Source organism: Oryzias melastigma, linkage group LG5 (genome assembly GCF_002922805.2).
Source record: "Oryzias melastigma strain HK-1 linkage group LG5, ASM292280v2, whole genome shotgun sequence".
Lineage (NCBI taxonomy): Eukaryota > Metazoa > Chordata > Actinopteri > Beloniformes > Adrianichthyidae > Oryzias > Oryzias melastigma.
This window is the reverse complement of record NC_050516.1, coordinates 29,069,688-29,094,510: the sequence shown is the minus strand read 5'-3', so window position 1 is coordinate 29,094,510 and position 24,823 is coordinate 29,069,688. Positions and strand designations below refer to the sequence as shown.

Here is a 24,823-nt window from a genome sequence, read left to right as displayed (position 1 = left end):
TTGGTTTCATCATGGTAACGCATCAACAGAGTGCCCCTCTTTCTCTTCTAATGGCACAGCTATTAGCACTAATGCATTTCCAACATACAGCAGCTGCCAAATCACAATCTGAATAAAGACGCGTCTTCCTCCAATCCCACAATCTTGTCCCGTCTTTCATCCAATCTCGTGCCTCCGTTCTTGTGTGTCACGCTTCGTGTCAACCCCTCTTTAGCTATGTGATAGTGGTCATCATCAGTATATATGTGATGGGGTGTAAGTGGCTGACATTAATGTGAGTAATGGTATATGGTTAATTATATTGTTACTCTGAGAAGGATAGGACCAGAGAAAATCCATCTGTAATTGTATTCATTACAGACTAGTCAGATAGGAAATGGTTTCTAAGAGTTTCTGGCTTAAAAAAATTAATCAGGTACATTTACATTCAGAACATGCATGCCTAATGAATAGTGTTAGTTTGATAGAAAGTTAAACAAATATGAACCATGCAGACTAAACCATTGGAGTTTTTGTTTGCTGCACAATTGTTGGCAAAAGTTTTCTATGGCTCCTTATTTATAAAATAGGGGTATAACAATAAATCTACTTGATCAACGAATCGATTTCTATTCCTACAATCCAACCAGATTAATCTGTCTGTGGCAATTTATTGATTGAATGGACCTATACCATTAGAAAATCGTTTCAAGATTAAACAAATCACACTGTTCTCCTGCATATTCACATTTCTTTATTTGCGGTTTCACATATTAGCAGATTTTTTTCAGTCTCGAGACTCTTCCATTTTGTCAAAAAACGCAGGCAATTCAAAACGCTTGTAGGAAATGTTTGCATCTGAAGAAGGTGCTGCGCTGCTGAGGTGCATCCCCGTATAGCGGAACGCTGCGGAGGGGAAAGCTGATGCCATTTCTCCATGCAGGGGCATGGAGAAATGGCATCAGCTTTCTCAGAAGTGGCTGAAATCCTGATGTACTGAAGAAGATAATCGTGGAGGATAATTATTATTACAGCAGGTGTTTATTATTTGATGAATGAGGAAGCGTGCCCTCCTAATTTTAAGGCACAAAGAGACACTCCTCATCTGTGTCATAAAATATGCTGTCGCTGCGGTAGCCTACAGCCCTTTGTTCTGAATTAAAAAAAAGCTCTTTATGCTGAACAATACTTAAATGTTCTTCAATAAATGTTTTACAAAGCATTATTATTAGCATTTTCATGTTGATCTGTTGATCTCCGTTTCTATAATCTCCTCTGAGGGGGTGTGGCTTTTGCTGCTGAGCCGAGCAGCCCCGCCCCCGTCAAGTTATCATAACTCTGTGTCTCGCTAGCGTAAATCTTCACCGCTGCTACATAAAAACGTCAAGAAATATCTGTAATGTCCAGCCGTATCGTTTGGAGCCTGACGTCAGCTCAGACGAGGAAGTGAAGATCTTCATGGAGCAAACTTCCTCTAAAATCCTGATTCTTTCTCCTTTCAGTTCACCAAAGACTCTTTTAGTTAATTCTCCAATGTTTATTGATGTTACTGTGACCAAATAGTTGAGTTTCCTATTGTCTCCCTGCATCCCATCCTGATAAGCACAGAGACAGTGTCACCTTCTCGATACAAAAGCCAAGAGTTACAGCAGGATTTAGACCTGACCTTGAAAAATCAGCTTCAATCCACTTCTGATATCTATTTCAGTCCTAAAGGTCTAAAATCCCTGATGACCATCATAATAACAGTAACAGAAAACACTGGCATTAATAATGTCCAGCAGTCATGATGCACCTTCTTAAAACGCTTAAATGTCTGCATGGGAGAAAGAAAAATATACGAAGAGCGGCTTCCTCCCAACGCTACGGTAACAGCTGTGGTGGCAGCCGCTATGAGGAACAGGCGTGTCATTGACTTTCTATGATGTCACCAGTTTGGGGAGCAGAGCAGATGGACTGGGCCAGGTATAGAACCTGTCATTAATAAATACACGGAGAAAAAAAAATAATAATTTTGCTTGCCAGCAATCAAGATTCCATACAGCGGGGAAGGCTCAAACCGGCGTAAATTCTCTGGAAATGCTCCGTCTCTCATGCATAGGCCCCGTCTTCTCCCCGTTTGACAGCCTGCTCCACCCGCCAGTTTAAGATGCAACACATTTCTCCTAATATGCCCGAAGAGCACCGAGCTCTAATCTAATTAGAGTGTCAGTCAGCAGAGTGTTCAGCCAAAAAGAAATTAGGAACACGCAAAATCTACAAAGAGGAAAAAAAAACCTTCCTGTAAGAATGTGGCGCATCGACCCCCCCTTCACCCTCTCCACCCTCCTTCACCTACCTCAAACTCTTTGTGATATTTTTTTTAATGGTTTCACAGTTGCCCCTGCTGAGATTCATTACCTGGCCTAATTATAAAGGCAAATGAAATCAGACCAATACATTATTAATAGAGAGGCACTATTGGGATTCATTTGCTGCATTTGCAACAATGTGGTATATTCCAACTGTTTTCATGCCTGATTAAACACACACGCAGATAAGAGCGGGTTGCAGAAATGCAGTGGAGGTATAGAGGATGAGGATGGCAGTGAAGCTTGAGGCCGGACAGAGTTTGAAATGAAAGAAGAGATGAGTGAAGGAGGGAGGAAAAAAGGAGGGCACAGCGAGGAGGTTTTGGAGAGTCAAGGCGGATTAAAGAGTCCTGGCTTTTCCACTCGATGGGGTATTGATGCAACATTGAAAGCAGACACTTAAAAAAAGCACGAGTCCCGCGTGTGGTGACTGTGATTCGGGCTCCACGTACTGCATGGCCACTCATCCCAATGAGGTGCTTCAGAACAAGACAGGTAGAGGCGGACATCAATCCCATCAGGCCTAAGATGAAAGGACAGCCGTCCTGCAGTTCCTGCCCTCGGACCGGCAGGTTAAGAGGCAGACACTCGATTGTAGTCCACACAGTATGACTACGGCTTCAGTGTGTAACCAACCGTAAATCAAAATAAACAGGAAGTAGGGCTTGCTTTAAAGATTATTTACCTTAAACACCCCCAAAGCTTCATTTGTGGGAAAAATGAGAGTGTATCATTTTTATGTTCACTTATACGTAATTCTAAGAGATTAATACCACATGTGGAAGAAGAAATCCTGTGTGCATATTAACAAATACAACGTATTTAGGTGGAAAACATTGACAACACATTTAAATTTGGTTTCGGCAACTGTGGACACAAATAAAGTTTTTACGCAACAACTGACTGACAAAAACAGAAATAACAGAGAGAGTTTATCACATTTCTTTGCTGTTTTTGTGCAGTTTACTGTTAAATTACTGATGTGTTGGAGATCCTTGTAAAGACGTTTTTTACTGTTAAACTGTGATTAAAAAGTCTTGGGTTGGATTGGGGTCAACAAACCGCCCTGACCATCACAAGTCATAGCATTAATGCTTCACATCTGAGTTTATATTGTGTTCCTCTTTAAATGAAATCCATTTGGTTTGCAAAAATGAAAGACTTCCGACCAATTGGCTTATGAAGGCTAAATTGTAAAACTGTCTTCCATACTTAATGATCAGACCAATGGAAGAAACTGTTTTGGGGCCTTAAAATGTCATGTAAATGCTAAATAATAATACTACTATTGAATAAAATTGCAAATTTGAAAAACAGTTGATAATTGTGAAACTTCTGTATAAAAAAATCTATTATATTGTGTAATTAGTGGTGGGCAGTCAGGACCTGCAAAGGCTTTTCTATTAGCCAAAAATAATTTTGACACTTCAAAATGTTTCAAATAAAGATTACAGAAGAGCAGACTTTTACCAAAAATTTCCTTAATGTTTTAAAATTGTGCCTTCTGGAGGAACTGGTGTTACGTCAGCACAAACAATCTTCACTGTTTATTGTTCTAGTTGTTAATTTATAAATCAAATTAAGTAAAAGTGAATCAATGCTAACTAAGAAATCCCTTATTGTTTTAAATAAGTATCACTTGTTTTGTCTTCAGCCAGAATGGAAGAATAAAAGCGCCTCATGTGGCTCCGGAGCCTCAGGTTGCAGACCCCTGCTCTAGCCTGTTAGTCTGGGTCTATCCCTGTGTCTAATTGCTTCTGTTTGGAGCTGTTTTCTTGGCATTAAACTCAGGCGGGCACTGTTTGCGTTAACTTCCAGAAAAGCCATTTACGCGTTTCCCAGAAAAGAATGGAGGAAGGATTTTACTTTGCAATAAAGTGCTGTGGGGGAGATTTAAGTCGGTGAAAATATACATTAACTTTCACTTTTAATATTGAAATGAGAGTGAACAAGGTGCATCATGGGAGTTTAGGTTTTCTGTTGTTTTGCTCCATTTTTGAGTATTTGTCAAAGTTTTAGTAATTGGAATTTTTTTTATAGTAGTTGGGTTCATTGATTAATTCAGGTATTGCTAAATATTTTCATTGCACATCGAAAGAGGCAGATATTTGTAGGAGAAGGAGGGTGTGAAGTTACCCCAGTGATAAAAAAAATACAGACAATAAGTTGCTCCTGGAGTGTGAGTCGCAGCAAACAGAGAATTGCGTAACAAAGGAAAAAAAAATCATATGTAAGTCGCACTTTTGGGAGAATTTTTATTTTTTTTTGCCAAATTCCAAGAATGTATATTCTATCTTTGGTCTAAGGAAAGAGATAACCAGTTTTATTTAGTCGGTTTAGTTTAGCTATCGTTTATATTTTATGACCAACCTTCTGCTTCTGTAAAATTATCAGCATGAAGCTCTATGAGGCAATTATTTTTGTGATATTGGGCTGTATAAATAAAATTGAATTGAATTAAATCTTGGAAGAAATCATTCAAACGGAGCAGATAACAATACCAGACTGCATAGATACACGTTTCACTACTGTAACACACTGATGCATATTTAGCTTCATGAAACATGGGAAGAACCTTGAATATTAGCCCAAAAAATGAACAATTATTCAGAAAACAATTGTATAAAAAACATTCCAAAAAGTCTTCTAAATTCTTAGTATCATATTAAATGAGTCAATCTGTTGAATTCTTCGTCCTCTGTCATTTTAGAAAAAGTCCAACATAAGACCGTTTCTTCTTCAGTAGCAAATACTGAAACACCAACTTACAGTGCCCTCTAGTGGTCGTTCCTATTTTTTATTTATTTTTAAATCACATTTAAGTCGCACCTGAGTATAAGTCGCACATCCGGCCAAACTATGCAAAAAATTAGACATATACTTAAAAAAATACAGTAATCGATTTGAAAGTAAATGCTGGATTGGAAATCATATTTACACAATTTTCTATACAATGTTCCACAGACTCAGCTGAGTAAATCTATCCTCTTTTTTAGTTCATTGTTAACTCCTTTTTTGAGTTCATTTTGTATTTTCTTTAGGTGTAAAAACTCTTTCTTAATGTTCATAATTGTGACCTGGGTGCAGTTACCACTGAGCCACAACCTGCAAGCAGTTTCAGTGAGAGTAACAGTCAGATCCTCTATTTAATTTTAGAAACCTCAGGGAAAAGGGGATTTAATTTCTGAGAGCAATAGACTAACTTTAAATGGATCCATTTAGATCAATTTGCTAATAAACGTCTTTTCCTTTGTGTCTTTACCGTATTTAGAAAATTTGCTTCAATCATCTTCACTATTAGTCACCTGGAAGATTTGTTCCACCAACGCAAAAAATAAATAAATAAATTAAATGCTGTAATAAAGTGTATTTCTCCAAGACTTTGATTGCTATGTTGGTCTAAGAAGGTTGGATTTAGTTATTTGAGTTTATGAGAACAATCTAGCTTTTATTTTATTCTTCAACAGTTGGTGTGAAAAAAGTCAATCATTTTCTTTAAAATAATTTGAAGAAACCTTTCAATGTTTTCCATGGAACAACAGTGTGTAAGTTTGTGTTTAGCTGCATGCTTTCGGGGCATTTGTATGTTATTTTAAAGTCAGTGGAGCACAAAACACAGAGCCCAGAGTAAAACCACTTTCCCTTTTTTAGATTACTAAACCAGATATCTAATGTATTAAAGGTCAACCACAATAGAATGCAAAGGTTAAGGTGTTAAAGCTGATGTAATAAAACACACCTATTATATTTGATAACGCTGAGGATAATAGATACACGACCCTAAAGGTTACGTGTTTGAGTAACATTGAAAGTAAGATAATATTCCTGATTTTGTGCAAATTTTCACATAGTCTCTGTGATGCTGATCAGATTATCATTTAAAACTCAAATTAGGTTTCTAAGTTAGAGAGACCATCAGGACAGAGAGGGGGGAGAGTACATCTTGGGAAGGACAGTGGGAAGAGGATTTCCTACTTTACCGTCACACCATCTTGCCATACATGCTCCTTCTGAAGCTGCTCGGCTTCCCTGGCGAGTTTCTGTAAGAAATCAAAAACGGACAGACGTCAGTTTAGTCAGGTAGTTTGTGTGAATTTGCAACTGGTGAACTTGTATTCTTCTCGTACTGAACATAGTAACATCAACCATCCAAAGATTTTGACTTCGATTGACCTTGACAGTTTTCTGAAATATGAAAAGGGTCCTTCAGATCACTAAAGCCGCACCGTCCTGCACGGTTCATTCGACTGTTGTGATTGCTCTTGTTTCGTTCAAGCATGGAAAGCTTGGCCTGCTTTGGGGGGCCAAGTGTGACATGGGATGAGTGTTCTATGGACCATAAGGAATTACAGTTGAAGCTACAGTCTAAATAAATATATACATTTAAGTTTAAAATACAGCGGCGCTCAATGAGTATGTGTAATCGATCCACTGAAACACAAGTGCACAGATAACATGAATAGAAGAAGAAAGACAACTTCTGTTGAATGAATACACCGCCCGGAAGATTTAAAATAAAATCTTAAACCAGCAAAGGCTCATGATCATACAAACTTGTGATCCTTAAGAAAAAAAAAACTATTCATCTTTTACCAAATAATTATTCACTTAGAACATAGGTCAACAAAATTGGGGGCTTGTCCGGGATTGCTGTCTGCGAGGCAGTGAACTTAGCCAGCAGTCTGGCCATGTGGACAAATGTGAATCTTGCTTTTTTTTTTTTTAACTATTTAGAGCCCAATTGCCTCACAAGCCTGGAACAAATATTTATCTAAACAATAAAGTGAATTATATTTGTTTGTTTTAGATTACATCTAAAGTTTTTACATATTGATAATATGTATAAAGGACAGATTCATTAGGCACTAATAACTCAAACATGGAAAAAAACAAATATGAGTTTAGGACTAAAGTAGTTGTAGAATCGGTTAGAGTGAGTAAACCCAGCAACATCCCATATATAAAAATAAATATATAAAAAAGTTGTGATTACATTGGTTTGGATGAAAAAAAAAAAAAAAAAAAAAATCTCGTCCAAGTGATTTATGCATTTTTTTTTTATCTCAAACTGCCAATAATCCAAACGTTATGCTATTTTTAAGTGTAATTCATAATGTATCATGAAATAATTTAGGCCTTTCCCTGAATAAAGGTGTAGAATGATTGTAGAGTTTGAAGTTTTGTACTTTCCTCTCTTCATCTGGTTTGGAATGTGGTTTTCCTGAGGTCTCTAGGGGGCGCTTTTCTTTTCAATCTTATAATAGCTTAATCAGACACAAAGGTCTACTGGTCTAAAATAACCAACCATATTTAGATGCCCTTCTTCACCCATTTTATTCACAATAAAATAGTCCACCGTGTACCATGAGGGACTTCTTATCTACAAAAAACACTCAAGTCATAAAACATCATTAAAATGGAAGCTGTCCTGTTTCTAATTAAAGCTCCACCCACTTTATCAGAGCAGCACCTCCCACTTCCAGGGACAAAGAGAAGACAATAACGTAACCTAATTCCTTTACACATACCTGGCACAGCATGTCAGATGTGTGTAGGTGTCATAAATAGATAAATGTCATTAACTATGTGTACATTATAGTATAACTGACTTCATTTGTGTCACATAATGAGAAAATAAATTATTTTCAGCCATCCACACCCTGTGTTTGAACTGTGATGTAAATCAAAAAGACAAGTGCAGAAGAATAAAGATGACACAGAATGTATTCCTTAATAAGACATGAGTCTTTGACTCCATCATGCAGGGTTTTATTAGATTTCTGAAATATGTATCAGGGATTTCCTTAAAATAGATTTTCATTTTTCCCCTGTTTATTTTAACCAGGTAGCTATGCTAACATAGCCAGCACCACTACAGGGTAATAAAAGTCTTTTACGATTTCAAATGGTCCATCCTAAGTAACAATATTACGAATATATCTTTCTGAGTCTTCAGACTGTTTTCAATACTTTGTTTTTTTTATCCTCTGGATCTGTCACATTGAAAGTGTATCTACTGTTTGCTCCTGCAAATGCAGAATATCCCTACTATGGGATTCATGAAGCTCTAACCTACAACTTGTAGCAATTTTAGATTGATGATAAACAAAACATTCATTAGTTTGTTGTACAAATAATTTTTGTTTCCAGCCACAACTTCAAAATTCTGTTTAATTTCTTATTCATCATGATTTGTCATTCTATTAAAATCATGTCTGGTAATAAAAAAAAAAAAAACTTGAACTTTTGTTTATAAAATTGAATATAGTCTGTGAAAAACTAATAAACAAAAAAACAATGTCCAGTATTACATTTACATTGTTACTTGTATTACATTTTCTAAGTAGGCCTAGAGATTAGACTTTTCAGTCTGAGGTGTACTTAGACCTCTTATTTATTAAAAAAAATAAAAAAATAATAACTGCAGAACAATCCGAAGGGCTTTTTATGTGGATTCATTTTGATGCTAACAGGATTGGGTGTTATTGCTAATATGCTAACACGGCTAATGTGTAGCTATGTTGTTATTTTAATGTGTTACAAATGTGGTTGGGAGTTAGCATAGTCACAGTTACTGTTTTTTGGGGGTATGAGCGTGTTTTCACTTTACGCGTCGCAAACAATGCTGGTAGTGACAGGTATTGTGAATATGCTAATGAAGCTAACGCTTCTAGCATGGCTAACGTGTTAAAAACAAGTCCTAGCGTTACTGCGATCACAGTTAATAAAGTCTGATTGACTGACAGACTTATCTCTGACTCCTTTGTCTCACTTTAATGCATTTTATAGTTATATGAGCCTTTTATAAGGCATTAGTTAAAAGATAGACCATTCATTGATGGTGCGCCTGAGAATCCAGTTCTCTCTAAAGCGCGGAAAATATCTTAACTGAGTTTTTTCTTTTTTTTACAAGGCCCAACTAACTATCCTTCAGTAAAACACAATTGTATTTTGTCAAAATAAATATGATTTAATGAACCCCCATATACATAATAAGACTTCCATGTACAATCACATAATCATCTTTAAAATGAGATCAAGAAGTCCTGGTATTCATGTTTTGCAAAAAAAAAAAAAAGTCTCAGAACGTCTCGGTTTATGAACTTTACATGATAAGTTTAAGAAAATCTTTAATGCTACAATGTGTCAATATGTACGATGGAGTATTAGGACCACAAAAAAAGTAATATTACGAATTTTTTTCTCGTAAATTTACGTCTTTAAATCTTGTAAATTTTTTACTTTTAATCTCCTAAATTTACGAGATCAAAGTCATAAATTTAACTATTAATTTTTTAAGTCTTAAGACTTACATGTCCTCAAATACATTTCCACATAAGTAGGCTATAATACGCTCCCATACCCATACCAATAACTTAGGGCTTTCTGCTTTTGGTTTTCTCCCAAATAAAACACAAAATAATCTTCATGAGGGTTACAAAATTCAATTGAAAAAGTATATTTATAAATAGGCTAGAATGTACATAAAACTATGTGCAAGTAAATTTTCTACAAATTTGCATTTTTTAAAACATTTTGTACATGATAACAAATGCACCTATTACGGCTGTTTCTGAGCACTATCCACTCGTTATCTATAATTTAGAAACCCTTTCATCCTTTTAGTACATTCTTTTCTGTGGATTTAATCTATCAGTAAAAATCTCTGCCGTCTCCCTTTTGGAAATCCATTTCTCTCCCACTGAGAGGCCAACATTTTTTTTTTCCATCTAGGTTTCTCCAGCTGTTTCTCTCCTGGTCCTCTTCCTACTTTTCTAGTTGGTAAACTCCAGAACGCTATCTTATCCATAGCAGCTTAATGCGGTCCCCTGCTTCCAAAACAGTCATGCGTCTTCCATGTGTTTGCGTCGCCTGCGCCGGTCCAGATGGATTGGCAAGACAAACAGCCAATGAATCAGAGTGAGAGATGTGGGAAGGAGGGGGGCAGGGATATATCATCTATGCTGGTGGCTGAAGCCCAAGCCGCTTAGAGCACTGGATGAGCGTAGTGAGATCAGCACAGAACAGCACAGATAAGCTCAGTACAGGCCCACACAACACAGAAAATAACACTACAGGATTCAGGCACACATGCACCAAAAGTCAACAGCATAAACACGAGGCTCTAATGCTGCAGCTTTTCCGACTTTGGCATGGGAGGGGCGCTCGGCAAGGTCAAGACCCGACCGACCGCTGTTTGTAAAGTGCTGCCACAGGTGAAAGGGTCAATCAGTGGACAGATCATCTATAAATATTGAGGTGCTAAAAAATCACAAACAATTCCACAATAGACAGAAACAGGATGTGAAGTTTTTTTTAATTTTTTTAAATCAATTAATCAACTTAATTGATAAATCAATTTATATTCTTACGATCCAACCAGATCAATCTGCCTGTTAATCGGATCAACCTAGACCGGGGGTCTGGAACCTGCAGCTCCGGAGCCACATGAGGCTCTTGTATCTCTCTCTAATTAAAAGTTAACATTTTAAAAAGTAAAGTAAAAATGAAGAAAATCACAAGATCAACTAACACATTTATTTTTGAGCGCTGTTTACCACAGAAAACCATTTGAGGTCAGTAAGCACAGCCAGAATTTATGTGCACATTTTCAGTTCTTGAACAAATTAAAAGATTTTAGGTGCACCTCATGATTTTAAAAAGGCTGTAATTTAATTTTGTTTATTTAAATTCCTCACTTAGATGCAACACAAAAAGTCAAACTGTTTTATTGATCTTTTGTGACATAAGGTGTCATTTGTTTTGAAAGAAAGTTATCAAGTTATTAAAAGGCTATTTTTTAAAATATTTATGTTTAATTCATAAAAAAAACAATAGTTAATTTGCATTTATCATAATAACAAAAACATACATTTTTCTAAAGGCCAAAGTTAGACTTTGTGGCTTCCACTGGGTTGTTGTCTGTGAGAAATTGACCCGAATGACTCGCTAAGTGTTGAAGGTTGCAGACCCCTGATCTAGACTATTAATTTCTCTTTTTCCCCAAATAAAATAAATCAATTATATGGATATTGGAAAATACCATTTAGATTGAGACATTATAGGTTTATTTTACTAAAACATAAAGACGTCATCACGGCGGACAGCCCACGTGATGACAGCAAAAAATGATCAACAATCATTACAGTCCAGTATGTGGAAATACTACAGACGTGACATACAGTGTAGTAGAATGTTTTAATAACGTTCAGTAAACAACAGTAAACTTTATAAAAACTAAAACGTGAACGGATTTGAAATTAATTCTTGTTTACTTGTACACATTTAATTGTGTGAATGTTTAGTAAGCATTCACACAAAAGTAATTCTCCTCCTTCTTTCTGTACATTTTTCGTTACACAAAAACTCAATCACACTTTCAGCGATTCTGGTAATCTTTGTATCAAAACATTCAGCTTGTCCAGGACATGCTTGTATTTTTGATATCTGTAAACTTAATAGTTTTTGAAATATTGAGCAAAAAAATGGACCGCAGGAAATAAATGAGAAAGTCTTCAAATTTCAAAATTAGTAGATTAGCAACAATCCTTAAAATATATAATGTTATACTACGTTTTAATCTTTCATAGTAATTTTCAAAAAATGTTGCGCTTAGCTAATTTTTTCATAACATGCTAACATTTTTGGCTAATTTAGAGTTTAGCTTCTATTTTAGCAACAGGCAAACGTTTTTGACAAATTTAAATTTATGAGGAATTTTAGGCTGGTATTTAAGCAACAAGCTCACTTTTTGGCTAAATTGGCAAAAAAAATTAAGTTTTTTGGAGTTTAGCTTATATTTAAGCAACACACTAAATATATTTGTAAAATTGGCATGTATTATAAATTTCAGCTTCAGCAACTACTTTCAGCAAAAATGATTTACACAAGCATTATTGCAGCTAATGTAACTTTTCTAGTTTACATTTAATTCCCTTAAAGAAATATAAGAAATCTGCACTGCTCAGTACCAGGTAGTTATCTCTGAGTTACACTGGTTGAATGTTTGACTAAAGACGTCCTGGATTGATTTAAGGTAAAAAAAAAAAATGAACCAATACTGACAATGAATCGACCACAAATTATGGCGTGAATTGATTATTTCTTAAAATAAATAGTTACTTCTCTAGATGTACACCAAACAGCTGAAGGTTTGATCAATCAAAGTTATGGGATTTCTTAGGGAATGACAGCATGTCAAAAAGGGGGTGGCATCCTGTTGTGGTGAGTGCCACGACTGGTCTGGCCGTGTGATTGCCGCAGTCTGTTAGACACTTTCACTCAGCATTAACTTAAAGGGCACTCAACACGCCACACGGCCGTCTGTGTGAGCTACAGGGACTCTCCAAAACGGCGCTACAATGCGGGTGTTTGAGTGAGAGGGCACTCGAGAGAACACGACCCAGAGTCTTCACGTGATTGCAGCTTTGAATAAGGTACTCGACGCGCTCCCAATGTAGCCCCTTCACTCGGTTTCTGGGAATGCTCGAGTCACCTTGGGGAACAAAAGAATGCGAAATGACTCTGCCGGGGTCACTTAACCTTCTCAGAGAGACTAATCCAGCAATGGGAAGGCCTCTAGTGAATTTGCAGTGATCAGAGACACAAGGAAACCACCACATTTTCTAAAAAAAAAAACTATCCAAACATGTTTCTTTAAAAAAAAGTAATTTTTCCATCAATCAAGGAAGGACATCAATTTCAATCCAAAAATGTGGTTAATTTCGACAAAAATACCACTCTGTCAAGGCCTTCAAAGCTCCTCAAGGGGGTGTCGTGGTGAGTGTCATGCAGGATAAGTCCATTAGGGGGCAGCAGTCTGAGCATTCCAGTGAGCAGGAGGAGCAGGTAGTGGAGCCTGTCAGAGTGGGAGCAGTCTGCTTTAAGCTCTTCATTCTGTCTTCTCCACTCGGTCGGGATTAAGGCCAATCATAGAAATCACTGAGTCAGAACCGTCCGCACAATAACAGATGGAGGGACTTTCCAGTCCAGAATTTTAAAAACATCACATACAAACTGGCTTTCACTTTCCTTCAAAGCCTCGCCACCATTCTTTTATCTTTTCTCTTTGCTTCCCTTTTTTTTATCCTTCCATCATGTGCTGTACTCCATTTCTCACAATCTGTCTCAGCTTACTGCCCTTAAACTTTCCCCTCCTCCGACGCCATATTAATTCGAGCAATCTACTTCCAAGGAGGCGACTTGAAAACAGTTTAATTGACTTCACAGAGTGCAGAGCTCGTCCGTCAGGAATGATGGAATGAGAGGAGGCTTGAAAAGCAATGAATATTTTTTTATTGCTTGCATTATTAATGTGTGCAAGCTTCACATTGAAGTGGCCATTTTAAGATCAAAGCACAATGTTGCATGAAAGAAGAAGAATCAAGTGACTGCTTTGGAGTCGGCAACTAATGCTAAAGTAAAAATCAGTCAATATAATGACCCCTAATTCCAGATCCCTAGTTGGTTGACTGTTGGCAGCTGGGTATTGTAGTCATTATTAGCTAACACTAACAGAGGATCTGCATGGATGGTTGGGAGACCACGTCTTTGTTCTGAGCTCCAAATCACCCCATGGTATTGCTGTTTGCAAGTGCTGTGCATGTAGCGCCATTGTAGCATGCTCTAAGATAATCCCTGCCTTTGTCTCCATCCCATAATCTTCCCCTCCACGACTGAAATGTAAAATTCTTTTGCATTTCATGAAACTCCACCTCCCCATTTCCAAAGACACTGGATCTGGAGGATGCAAGCTATCACCTACACTCACCAGCTTTTCAAAAATCAAACCGCAGGTTTCCACGCTCCACACGACCCAAAGAAACATCACACTTCCACTGAAGATTACCCGCACAGTGACAGCTGTCTTTTTATTGTCACCGTGACAAAAAAGTCAGCTGTCTTCACTGTGGAACAATGCAGCGGAGCTCTGCAGCAGCAGAACTCGCTGAAAGAAACGGCAAATCTTCTCTGAAAATAATGTACCTTCATCAAAAGCTTTTGGTCCCATTTTAGGTTTTATTATATGGAGATGATAAAAATATGACTGATTCAGAAGGAGTGTTACACTACACTGGATCTACGCCAGCGTGGACTCTTTATTCCTACTCAGACTCTCTTTTTAGAATGAAATACACATTGTCGATTTAAAAAAGTGTTACAGATAAATGACTGTCATCTTAGGGGTTAAAGAGAGTTCCAATGTATATTTACTTTATAACATCATCAATTCAAAATCACAGATCTTAATGAAGGAGAGAGCAGCAAATAGTCTCAGAAGTTTCTCTTTTATATTACTTCTTTTCAAACTAGAAAGATAAAATGAACAGAAGTACAATGATAAAAAAACAGCATTTTGAACACAGTTCAAAAGGGCTTTGGATTAAACTAGAATATTTATCAAGTCCAAGCTGTTTTCGCTTTTTTTTTCTTAATCTAAACTCAAAATTGAACAAAGCAGCACCAAACCACAAGAAACACAGAACACATACACAATGATCCACGATCAGAAGTCCATAAGGGAACAATGAAGAAAACAGAAATATTGACTGACTTCTTCAGCCTCTTGGTCACAGCTATTAATTCAATCAATCTGTATTGTGGCTTTAAGTTTCCTTATTGAGTGACAATTTTTAAAACTTCAATCCATCTGTTCTTCTTGTGGTTATAGAGTGTACTTTGGTATTTGAAATCAAAATATTTGAACCCCTTCAACTGTATTTGTATTCTCATAACCCTGATGCTCTCTTATGGGGTCCAGATGACCCTACTTTACACTGATGTGTGAATTCTCCCATGACAAAAGTGGACAGGATTTTATGTCTGCCACAGACACCAGTGAAGATAAAAAATCCTTGAAAAAAAAGTTCAGTGTGCTGTCTTGTGGGGTCCAGATGACCCCACTTTTAGTGTGCCTATGATAGCAGAAGGGTTAAATTGAAGTGCTTACTGGTGGATACAGGCTGTTAGTAGGAAAAACTATGGGCAAACCTGTACAGGGAACGCACGTGACCCACACAAAATTTGAAGTTTGTAGACCGCTCTGTGAGCCCGTGCAGCAAAGAAACCCAAAAACTTGCTGCTCAAGTAATATGTGCACCCTGACTGTTAGGAATAAAAAAAAAAAAAAATTGGACAATGAAACTGTAGTTTAGGGGGCCATCTATGAGCACACCCTGTGCGAGCAGCATTTGCGCACTGGCGTAGAGTCAGTACCCACGTCTTACTAATGACACACAATAATCCTACGCCATAAGAGCGTATAACTTATGTCATCCTTACAAATATTTCACGATGCACTTATCCCGCGCACGATAATGGTACATTCCATTTTAAGACGTCCCTTGTGGGGGCTTAAAATGGAACTGCAGGACCAACACATTCTCGTTCCCAAGTTGTTATATTTTGACCCATGGTTAAGAACCCTTAAATTTTGGGAGTCCCCAACTTTTTTGACGTGGAGGCTGTTCCCATTAAATCAAGAGGTCCCCAACCTCCGGGCCGCAAACTGGTACTGGGATATAGACTGCACCACTACCCTAACTCTAATCTTAATCCGGACGTGGTACAGGACGAGAACCGTGCTGGGGTTAGGGTACTGGTACCGACACAGACAAAACGACTAGACCCCTGACTGATTAGAACAACCAGCAGGTCAAAAAACGTTGCGTTGGGGACACCTAAATTGTAAAAAAATGACATGGAAGCACCAATATGGGATGACTTGAGAATGAGAATGAGTGGGCAGAACATACCTGTCTACGACCCTCCATGAACCTAGACACCACTCGTATAGGTCAACTCCCAGGCCTATCAAAGGTGGGCACTGAGGGCTAGAGTCCTGCATGTTTTCAAACATACCCTGATTTGGCATGTTCTGATTGGATGGACACACCTGAACCAGGTAATGAGTTGATATCTGGCAGCCCTCGAGTGCAAACACGCTAAAAACTATTGCTGCTAACAAAGATCAGAAAGATAGAAATACTGAAGTTCTTCATGCCACTGCAGCAGCACGAACTATGACTCAGAACTGATGCTGTCTGGAGGTTCTGAGGCATAAACAGACAGTGAAAGAAAGGACTCACAAGCGTGCTTTTATGCACATCTGTGAATAAAATGTGCATGCTGTGTCCATTTCCTCATTGGAGTCGATAGAAAAAAAGCCTCAAGATACAAAGAAATGGCCCCTCATCTAAGATGAGTGACAACAGTTACACAACAAGACAAAGCTATACATATTTCAACACAAAATATGAAATTAGGACCACACTTTGAAAAAAAAACACTTTCAAGTATTTTAAATAAAAACAAACACTTCTTATATATTTCACTTTAATCAGTACTCTGCTGTTTAGAAAACCAATAAATGAAGGAGAGAAGAGTCAAGCCATGGTAAAATATCAGTTAATCCCAGATGTCTGTGGTGAAATATTATGAAGCCATTAGAAAATAATTAGGCTGGAGATAATCTTCAGTCATGTATCTTTAGAGTGAGTAGGCGTACAGCCCTCAAAAACTGATCAGCAATGATAATGTGCAGATGGAGTCTTAATAGTTCTAGTTCTAGACTGTTAACTTCAATCCAGGACACACAAAAATTCATTTTGGGGTTGATTTAAAACATTTAATATATAATCTTTGCGGTTTATAAAATAGATATTTCTTTGCATATTTAGCACCCAAGACTGCTTCTAAAAAGTAAAAAAAAGCTCAGAAATCCTCCACAATGCCCTTCTCTCACACAAGTTACCACACAAACTTCTGCTTTTAAAGAGTAAATTGGACCTCAGCAGGATTTCTATCTGAACGTTAAGAAAATTGTCACAATTTTAAGAGAAAAGAAATGCAAATCTGTGTTCGACTTCAATTAAATGTCTAAAACTAGCCTTTGGTTTGCTTATTGTTTCGGCACAGGAGGGGCACGGACAACAGAGGCTGCATGAGTGTGATTACAATGCAAAACATCCACTCAGATGCTTTGTAACGCAAAAAAAAAATTGAGATGCAAAGGAAAAAGTAAAGATAAACAGAGGAGAGGGACATGCACGGCTTGTTGGGTTTAATGAAATAGGCAGTCGCAAAATGAAGCTATACGGGGAATATTGTTATATTCAATCAAACATAATGCGCTGTTTGTTTATTCCGCTTTCTTTCATTGCAAAAAAAAAACACACAAAGCGTGATCAGTACAAAAGAAAAGAGGTGATTCACGGAAGCGCAAGAAACTGTTGATTTCCTGTCACGTCGTCTGTCTTAATTTTGTTTTCTGCTTGGAGTCCCAGCAATGTTACCTCTGCCCAGCAGCTGCACTCCTCCAGCTCTCCTCATCACCTTTCCACAAGGACAAACTGGTCATTTCCTTCCTTCATGACAAACCCTGCTCTTTTCTAGGAGTTTATTATATAAATTAGGGCTGCCACGATTAGTCGACGAATCGACGACTAATCGACTATTAAATTAGTCGACGACTAATTTAATAGTCGATTAGTCGTTACTTTATATTATATGGAGTCAGAGTTCAGTAAAGTTAAAAGTTATAATAGCATTCTGCTAGCTTTTTGGACTATTTTGACATTTATTAAGGATCATTAGGTTATTTTGGAGTTTAGCTAATATTTCAGCTACATGCTAGCTATTTTAGCTAATTTAGGATTTGTTCTGTTTTTTTTAGGCTAATTTGCGATTTAGCTAATATTTCAGCTACATGTTAGCTATTTTGGCTAATTTGATTTTTTCACAGTTTTTTGGGCTAGTTTGGAGTTTAGCTAATATTTCAGCTACATGCTAGCTTTTTTGGCTAATTTAGGATTTTTAAAAAATTTTTTTAGGCTAGTTTGGAGTTTAGCTAATATTTCAGCTACATGCTAGCTTTTTTGGCTAATTTAGGATTTTTTAAAAAATCTTTTAGGCTAGTTTGGAGTTTAGCTAATATTTCAGCTACATGCTAGCTTTTTTTGGCTAATTTAGGATTTTTTTAATTTTTTTTAGGCTAGTTTGGAGTTTAGCAAATATTACAGCTACATGATAGCTATTTTGGCTAATTTAGAATTTTTTTATTTTTTTAGGTTAGTTTGGAGTTTAGCTAATATTTTAGCTGCATGCTAGTTATTTTGGCTAATTTTTTAAAAAATTTTTTTTTAGGTTAGATTGGAGTTTAGCTAATATTTTAGCTGCATGCTAGCTATTTTTGCTAATTTAGAATTTTTTATTTTTATTTTTTTAGGTTATTTTGGAGCTTAGCTAATATTTCAGTTGCATGCTAGCTATTTTGGCCAATTCAGGATTTTTTTCAGTTTTAAAGCTAATAATGGATAAGATGTGTGTTTTACATCCAGTTTGCACATAACCAGATTAGTCGACTAATTGGAAACAATAATCGTGATTAGTCGACTATTAAATTATTCGTTTGTGGCAGCCCTAATATAAATCAGTTATTGTTTGAATCTAGATGGGTAACGATGTACAATTTGCCAAATATATCTACCGTATTTTCCGGACTATAAGTCGCGTTTTTTTTCATAGATTGAATGTCCCTGCGACTTATACTCCAGTGCGACTTATATATGAATTTTTAATGAGATGAGATATGGACCGTAAGTCTAGAGTGCCCTCTTATGGTGATCTATGCAATTACTTCATTTACTTTAGTTATTCAGACGTGACACAGAAAATTAAGAATTTAAGGGATTTAGTGATATGGAGTGAGATTGCGTGCAATTAATTACAGTAAAGATACAAAGTTGATGAGTTCTTGAGGCTATAGTTAAATAAAACTGTTATGTTATATAAATGCTACACCTTTTCGTTTTTTTCATGATGCTAATATGTGAATATGTGTTGACACATATTCAGCCTGTTTTCTATTCACTTATGAATGTTATAACTTACCTTCCAGGATGATGTAATATCGTTTTTTTCAACCAGTTTGTAAAATAAATTACTTGAAAAAAATGCGACTTATACTCCAGTGCGACTTATGTATGGTTTTTTCTTCTTCATTATGCATTTCTTGGCCCCTGCGACTTATACTCCGGTGCGACTTATAGTCCGAAAAATACGGTAATTGGTTGAAATGTTTCTTATTGTTATTTACTGGGGATCCCTAATACAAAAAGGACAAATGGCGTCTAACAAAAACATCAGAGTGAAATGAGGGCGGCTGCTGTATCACTGTCGCCGCCTGGCTAGTCAGCCGTTCGGAATTTTTTTCCCGCCTGCACCTTTAGTCATTTTTTCTCTCCACGCACACGTGTAGACACACTCGCACGTGAACCCTACCGAGTATTCCAGCGGGCATAAAAGAGGGGAAAACATGCAGACACGGCCGTCTCTCAAAGCAATTACAGCAGATTGAAACCAAATTAAATTTGAAGCCTGGAGCAACATCAGCGATGGAACCTCCATGACAGATATGACAGGAGAGGAAGGGGTGTGCTGCGGGACGGAAATGTGGGAACAAAGATGACAAGGAAGACAGGTGTGTGTCAGAGAGCAGGAGGCTTCGAGCGCGGCAGAAGAGCAACAATAAGGTGGTAACATTTAATTAATGCAAACAGATGCACTCCTTAAATATTAAGGTTTATTTCATTGCTATGGAACGTACAAAAAATTCAAAATATCATAATTTGGAACAATAAAGTTTTTTTTTTTACTTTTTCTTTTTAGTTTTCACCACAACTAATATACAACAAAACAAAAAAATATATCAAATAAATAGAGAAATTGTATACATAAACCACATGTTCAGTTCTTTAAAGACAGAAAGAAAAAAATGCCTCGTTACCCATTTCATAATAGGAACAATAAAGTTTCATTTAATTTTTTTGTTGAGGTATACATTTATTTTTGTTTGCTAATCCAAGATGTCAAAACTTGTGTCAACACCTGATTAGTTTGCGAGAATGACCTCTTCCAGTTAAATTTAAGACCTTTTTAAGGTCAAGTATATCAAAAATTAAGACCAATATGTCAGCGTATTTCTCAATTTATTTTATTTATTCTGATTCTAGATTACTCTCAAACTGTATCTTTGTATCTTGTTGTTTGTGGTCTGTGACGTGATGCTTTAGAATGCTTTTTTTATTTTATTTTTTTTTTTAAACCGGCGGTGGGCATTCACAGGATTGAATCATAGCAACCGCTTCTGCTGCTGTTTATTTACATTATTTGATCAACATAATTGCAGTTGAACATTTTTATTTTTGAACAAGAAATTTGAAATGTAAAAGTTTTTAAACAACACAGTTTTTAAAATTCAACAAGTTTTTAAGCCTTTTTAAGGTATTATTTCCAAATATATAAATTTAATGCTTTTTAAGACCCCATGGGAACTCTGTATATGTATTTGTGTGTTGGTGGGTGTGTGTGTGAGTGACGTGTTGCAAGGCAGAAAGATGCTGGAATTCCTGGACATAACTGCACTAAACTCTCCAAATCAGTGGAAATTCATCCCACCGTATTTCCTAGTTATTGTAATAACACTGAAAAAAAAAACATTTAATAAAAAAATACAATAGAAATTGATTGTTTCTCTGACCATTATGACTGTTTTTAGATTTTTTTTAAAGAAAAATATGTATTTTTTCACAAGTTCAACAAAATATTCCAGCTTTTAGTTGATTTTATTTATAATAAGTGGATAAATTGAGCAGTTAGGCGATAAGAAGATAAACTGAAAGGCAGGTGAGGTGGTCACAGCAAGCTATTGGAACTATTTTTGTCAGGGAAAATGTCAACAATGGGACACAAAGTTACTTTTTTACCCACTCATGCAAAAAACAATCATCAGAGGAAGATATACGGTCATTCAATCCAAGAAGTTTTAAAATTCTAGTCTCCATGGTGTCATAGCCACAGTCCAGTGTCTCTATACCTGTATGCACATGCATGAAAATGACGGTTTACTTCACTTCCTCCACATGTGCACATCACCAAACTCACAGAAGTGACTTCAAAATGGAAGCCAGGATGTGATCGGGATCGGTGTCCCAGCAGAACAATTCTCACTTAATGTTATTGGCAAACATAAAAAGACACATCGCAATAACATGAAACAACATAACTACATTGCAAAAACAGAAACACAATTAATATTGTAATAAAATTGTTACAGACTGCTTAAAATACTGAAGTCAAGATACAAAAGTAACTATTTTAAATTATTGTAATAATTTGGAGACTTAAAGAAAAAACATTGAACAAACACTTTACAGAAAAAAATATAATTATTAGACTATCAGACTTTTATTTTGTAACAATGTCATAATAAAATACACTTCATAAGTCCCATGCATTTCGTCTGAGTCTATTTTCCTCACTAGATCTAAAGAGAAGCAGCAGTCTGGTTCAGTGTTTTTGCAGCTATCATCATACAGATTCATTTTCTCCCTCCAGCTGAAGTCTCGAGCTCATTTAGCAATCACAAATATATGTTCAGCACAAGCATATACACATCCGCTCAGTTTCCATTTCCTCACAAGACATCATTTCTCTACATTCATTATTCTAACCCAAGAAATGACAGGATTAGTTGTGGCAGCTTTTAAACATCTGATGTTAATCTGGCTCTCCTGGGTGGAACAATTAATCCTCCCCACTTCCCCTTTTCCACATCTTTCTCTCCCTCCATCGGAGCTCCATTTCACCCACACCAACCCTCCAACCAAGCAGCCCAAAGCCTTTACCTACACTTAATGAAGTTAAGGTGCTCAACATTCAAGAGCCTGAGGTATATGAAGAAGTAATACCAAAAATCAAAAAATAATGCAGTTATATGTAAGTATGTGACTGAATCCACCACTTTAAGATAAATTCATTCTGCTGTTTTCCTCACTATAGGGATTAAATGAACAGAAGACTGACAGGAAGGGGGGCGGGCTTACTTCGAGTCAACTGTCCCATCCACAACTCAAAGGGGAATTTTTTAATGAACTACTGTTGCTCTGAAGAAACTATGTTCAAGAAAATGACAAAAAAATTCTAATCAAAAGACAACTGGGAACAATTGGAAATAGATCAAATGATAATCAGAGTTGGACTTTAAAATCCTTTTAATTGTTTATTGTCTTGTAAATAAAAAGTGTGCCTTATATTTGAAATGTGTTTGTGCTTAGTGTCCTCAAAGTCATTTTATGACAAAAAGTTTTAGATTGACTTTTGTAAATTGCAAACCACAACACTTGATTAATTCCTGGAGCATTATGGGGGATGTAGTTGCCTTCAACATTTGGAATTGTGTAAGTTACTTTGGAAGAAAATACCTGATAAGCAAATACATACATTTGAATAAATGAAATATTTTTGTTTCAAATTCCAGAGACTCATTAAACTAAACTATAAAGTGGGGCTGGGTATCACCAATATTTTTAAAAATAGATACAATTTGAATTTTCTTTGAAAGGTGTTCATTCAGGAAGGATTATAAATTGTTATTTATCAATATGCGCCTGTTCATTCATTGATTTGGTACATCCTTTATTTTAATTATTTTGTATTATTATTAACATTATTATTAATAATAATATTTATTAATTTATTTACCTTTTTGCACATACATTTTCTTTTCTCCGTTTGTCTTTCTTTGTCAGTTTGTTAGAGAAAAAGAAAAAAAAAGATGTCCATTGAGACAATAGTGTACGTTTAGCATTAGCCGTCCTATAAAAATTATATGTTAGCATCAAGCTAGCAGACTTTCACATTATCCGCTAGATCGATCTCTACTTTTATGGATCGATTTTTAATCTATTAAGCTTGAAATCGATCCAGATCGATCAATCGATTATATAAGACTAAAAAAGTATAAGACTATGCATCTCAAGACACACAAAAAGTTACAAGAACCCTAAACACAGATATAAAAAAAGGACATCAATAAAAAAAAAAAAATCAAAATATTTGAACATTAAAGCCTTCAGCACATAAAAGTGCTAAATGTTGCAATTTTCTTGCATGGATTTGTGGCCAACACAAAGCAACAGCAATCATTTTAAACCCGGCTAATGTTATCAGGATTCAGGTGTGCTTTTTACACACAATGCTTCTGTCCTGCTTTCTCCCATCCGGCCAGGCGGGAAAACTGCAGCGTCCACCTTTTTAGTGAATCGGGGACCCGGCTCTTGTTTTGGCCTTTTCTTTTGCAGTTTATTGTGGAATTTTGATTTGTGCCGTGTCTTTAAAAGAGCAAATGCCTTCTTAAAAAAAGAAAAAAAAAACTGTCAAAGACCTCAAAAAAGGCAGTTAATTCTGCCTCTCAGCATGTCACACGGCTTGACACTGTTTAGCCATCACCTACAGAGAAAAGTAAAGCAGGACTTGGTGTAATATAGAAAGTCTTCCCATCTCAACTTCCAGACACATATTCACATGGTGCCATTCTAGTTAGATAAACAAATAAACATAGGAATGATATGCTGTTAGTACTGGGAAACCATTTCTTTATTTTGATCTCAGGTGCTGGCTTTTGCATTAAAATTACTATTTATGGCTGGGATGGGCAAACTTTTTGACTTGTGGGCCACAAAGGGTTCTAAAATTTGAAAAAAGGGGTCGGACCAGGAGCAGATGCATGTTGAGTCATAAGTTGTTTTTTTTGGTCATCCAACCTCATAAGAGAAAAAAATGAACTAAAACATTCATAAATTGTCATTGAAAGTCAAGTGGTATACTTTAAAACGGAACACTTTGGGAGATTTTATTACCAAACTGTGGCTTTTGTTCTCATTTTAGTGCGTTGCATCAATTGATTGATGTCCATCAGGGAAAAGTGCAAACATAGAGAAATGCTGCGTTCATGTGGTGTTTGATAGATCGGACAAATGACCATCCAACTCCAACTATACACGTGAATGTGAGAAAATCAACAAATCTTCCAACACCAGATAACTTTCTGCACCTAGGATAACTTTCTGCACCTAGGCAAAGGTCAATGTATTTATGGTGAGCCATCTATGGATAGATACCATATTTAAAAGGAAAATAAAAAATGAATAGAAATCATCAATAAAATTGATTCCAGTTTGTCGGGCCAAATGAAATGGTTTTAGGGGCCACAGTTTGCCCACCCCTGATGTAAGGTTAGCTTTCGGAACATACTTCATTTAGAGTATAAGTCGCCATATAATGCATAATACAGAAGAAAAAACTCCTTTTTAAAAGAAATGTATTTAACAAAATATTGGGCATTTCATCCTGCAAGGCAAAATGAAAGAGTAAACAATAATAGTCTGACTATATGCATGCTTCATTACTATAACCGTATTTATCTGTATTAATCTAGTAAATTAGCATATGAACACTTATTTATAGCATTAAGAAAATGTTAACAATTAAACTAAACTTTTTGTATGAATTTAAGTCACTAAATCCATTGAATTCTTCAGCGTTTCTGTTGCTTTTGAACAACTCTGCCAATGCCGGCAGTTCTTCTTTTGCATTGCTCTCAGTAGCAAATACTAATACACACATCTACAGTGCCTCTAGTGGTTGTTAGTGGG

The 24,823-nt window shown here is 36.3% G+C and overlaps 1 protein-coding gene across 1 annotated transcript in view; it reads right to left on the bottom strand.

Annotated features, from left to right (window-relative positions):
• Positions 1 to 24,823, bottom strand: part of cacna2d2a (calcium channel, voltage-dependent, alpha 2/delta subunit 2a) — a gene marked incomplete in the record, with an annotated part of 243,323 nt that overhangs the window by 90,741 nt on the left and 127,759 nt on the right. The window contains 1 exon segment of the mRNA XM_024269892.2: positions 6,311 to 6,370. Coding sequence (XP_024125660.2) covers positions 6,311 to 6,370 — 60 coding nt within the window.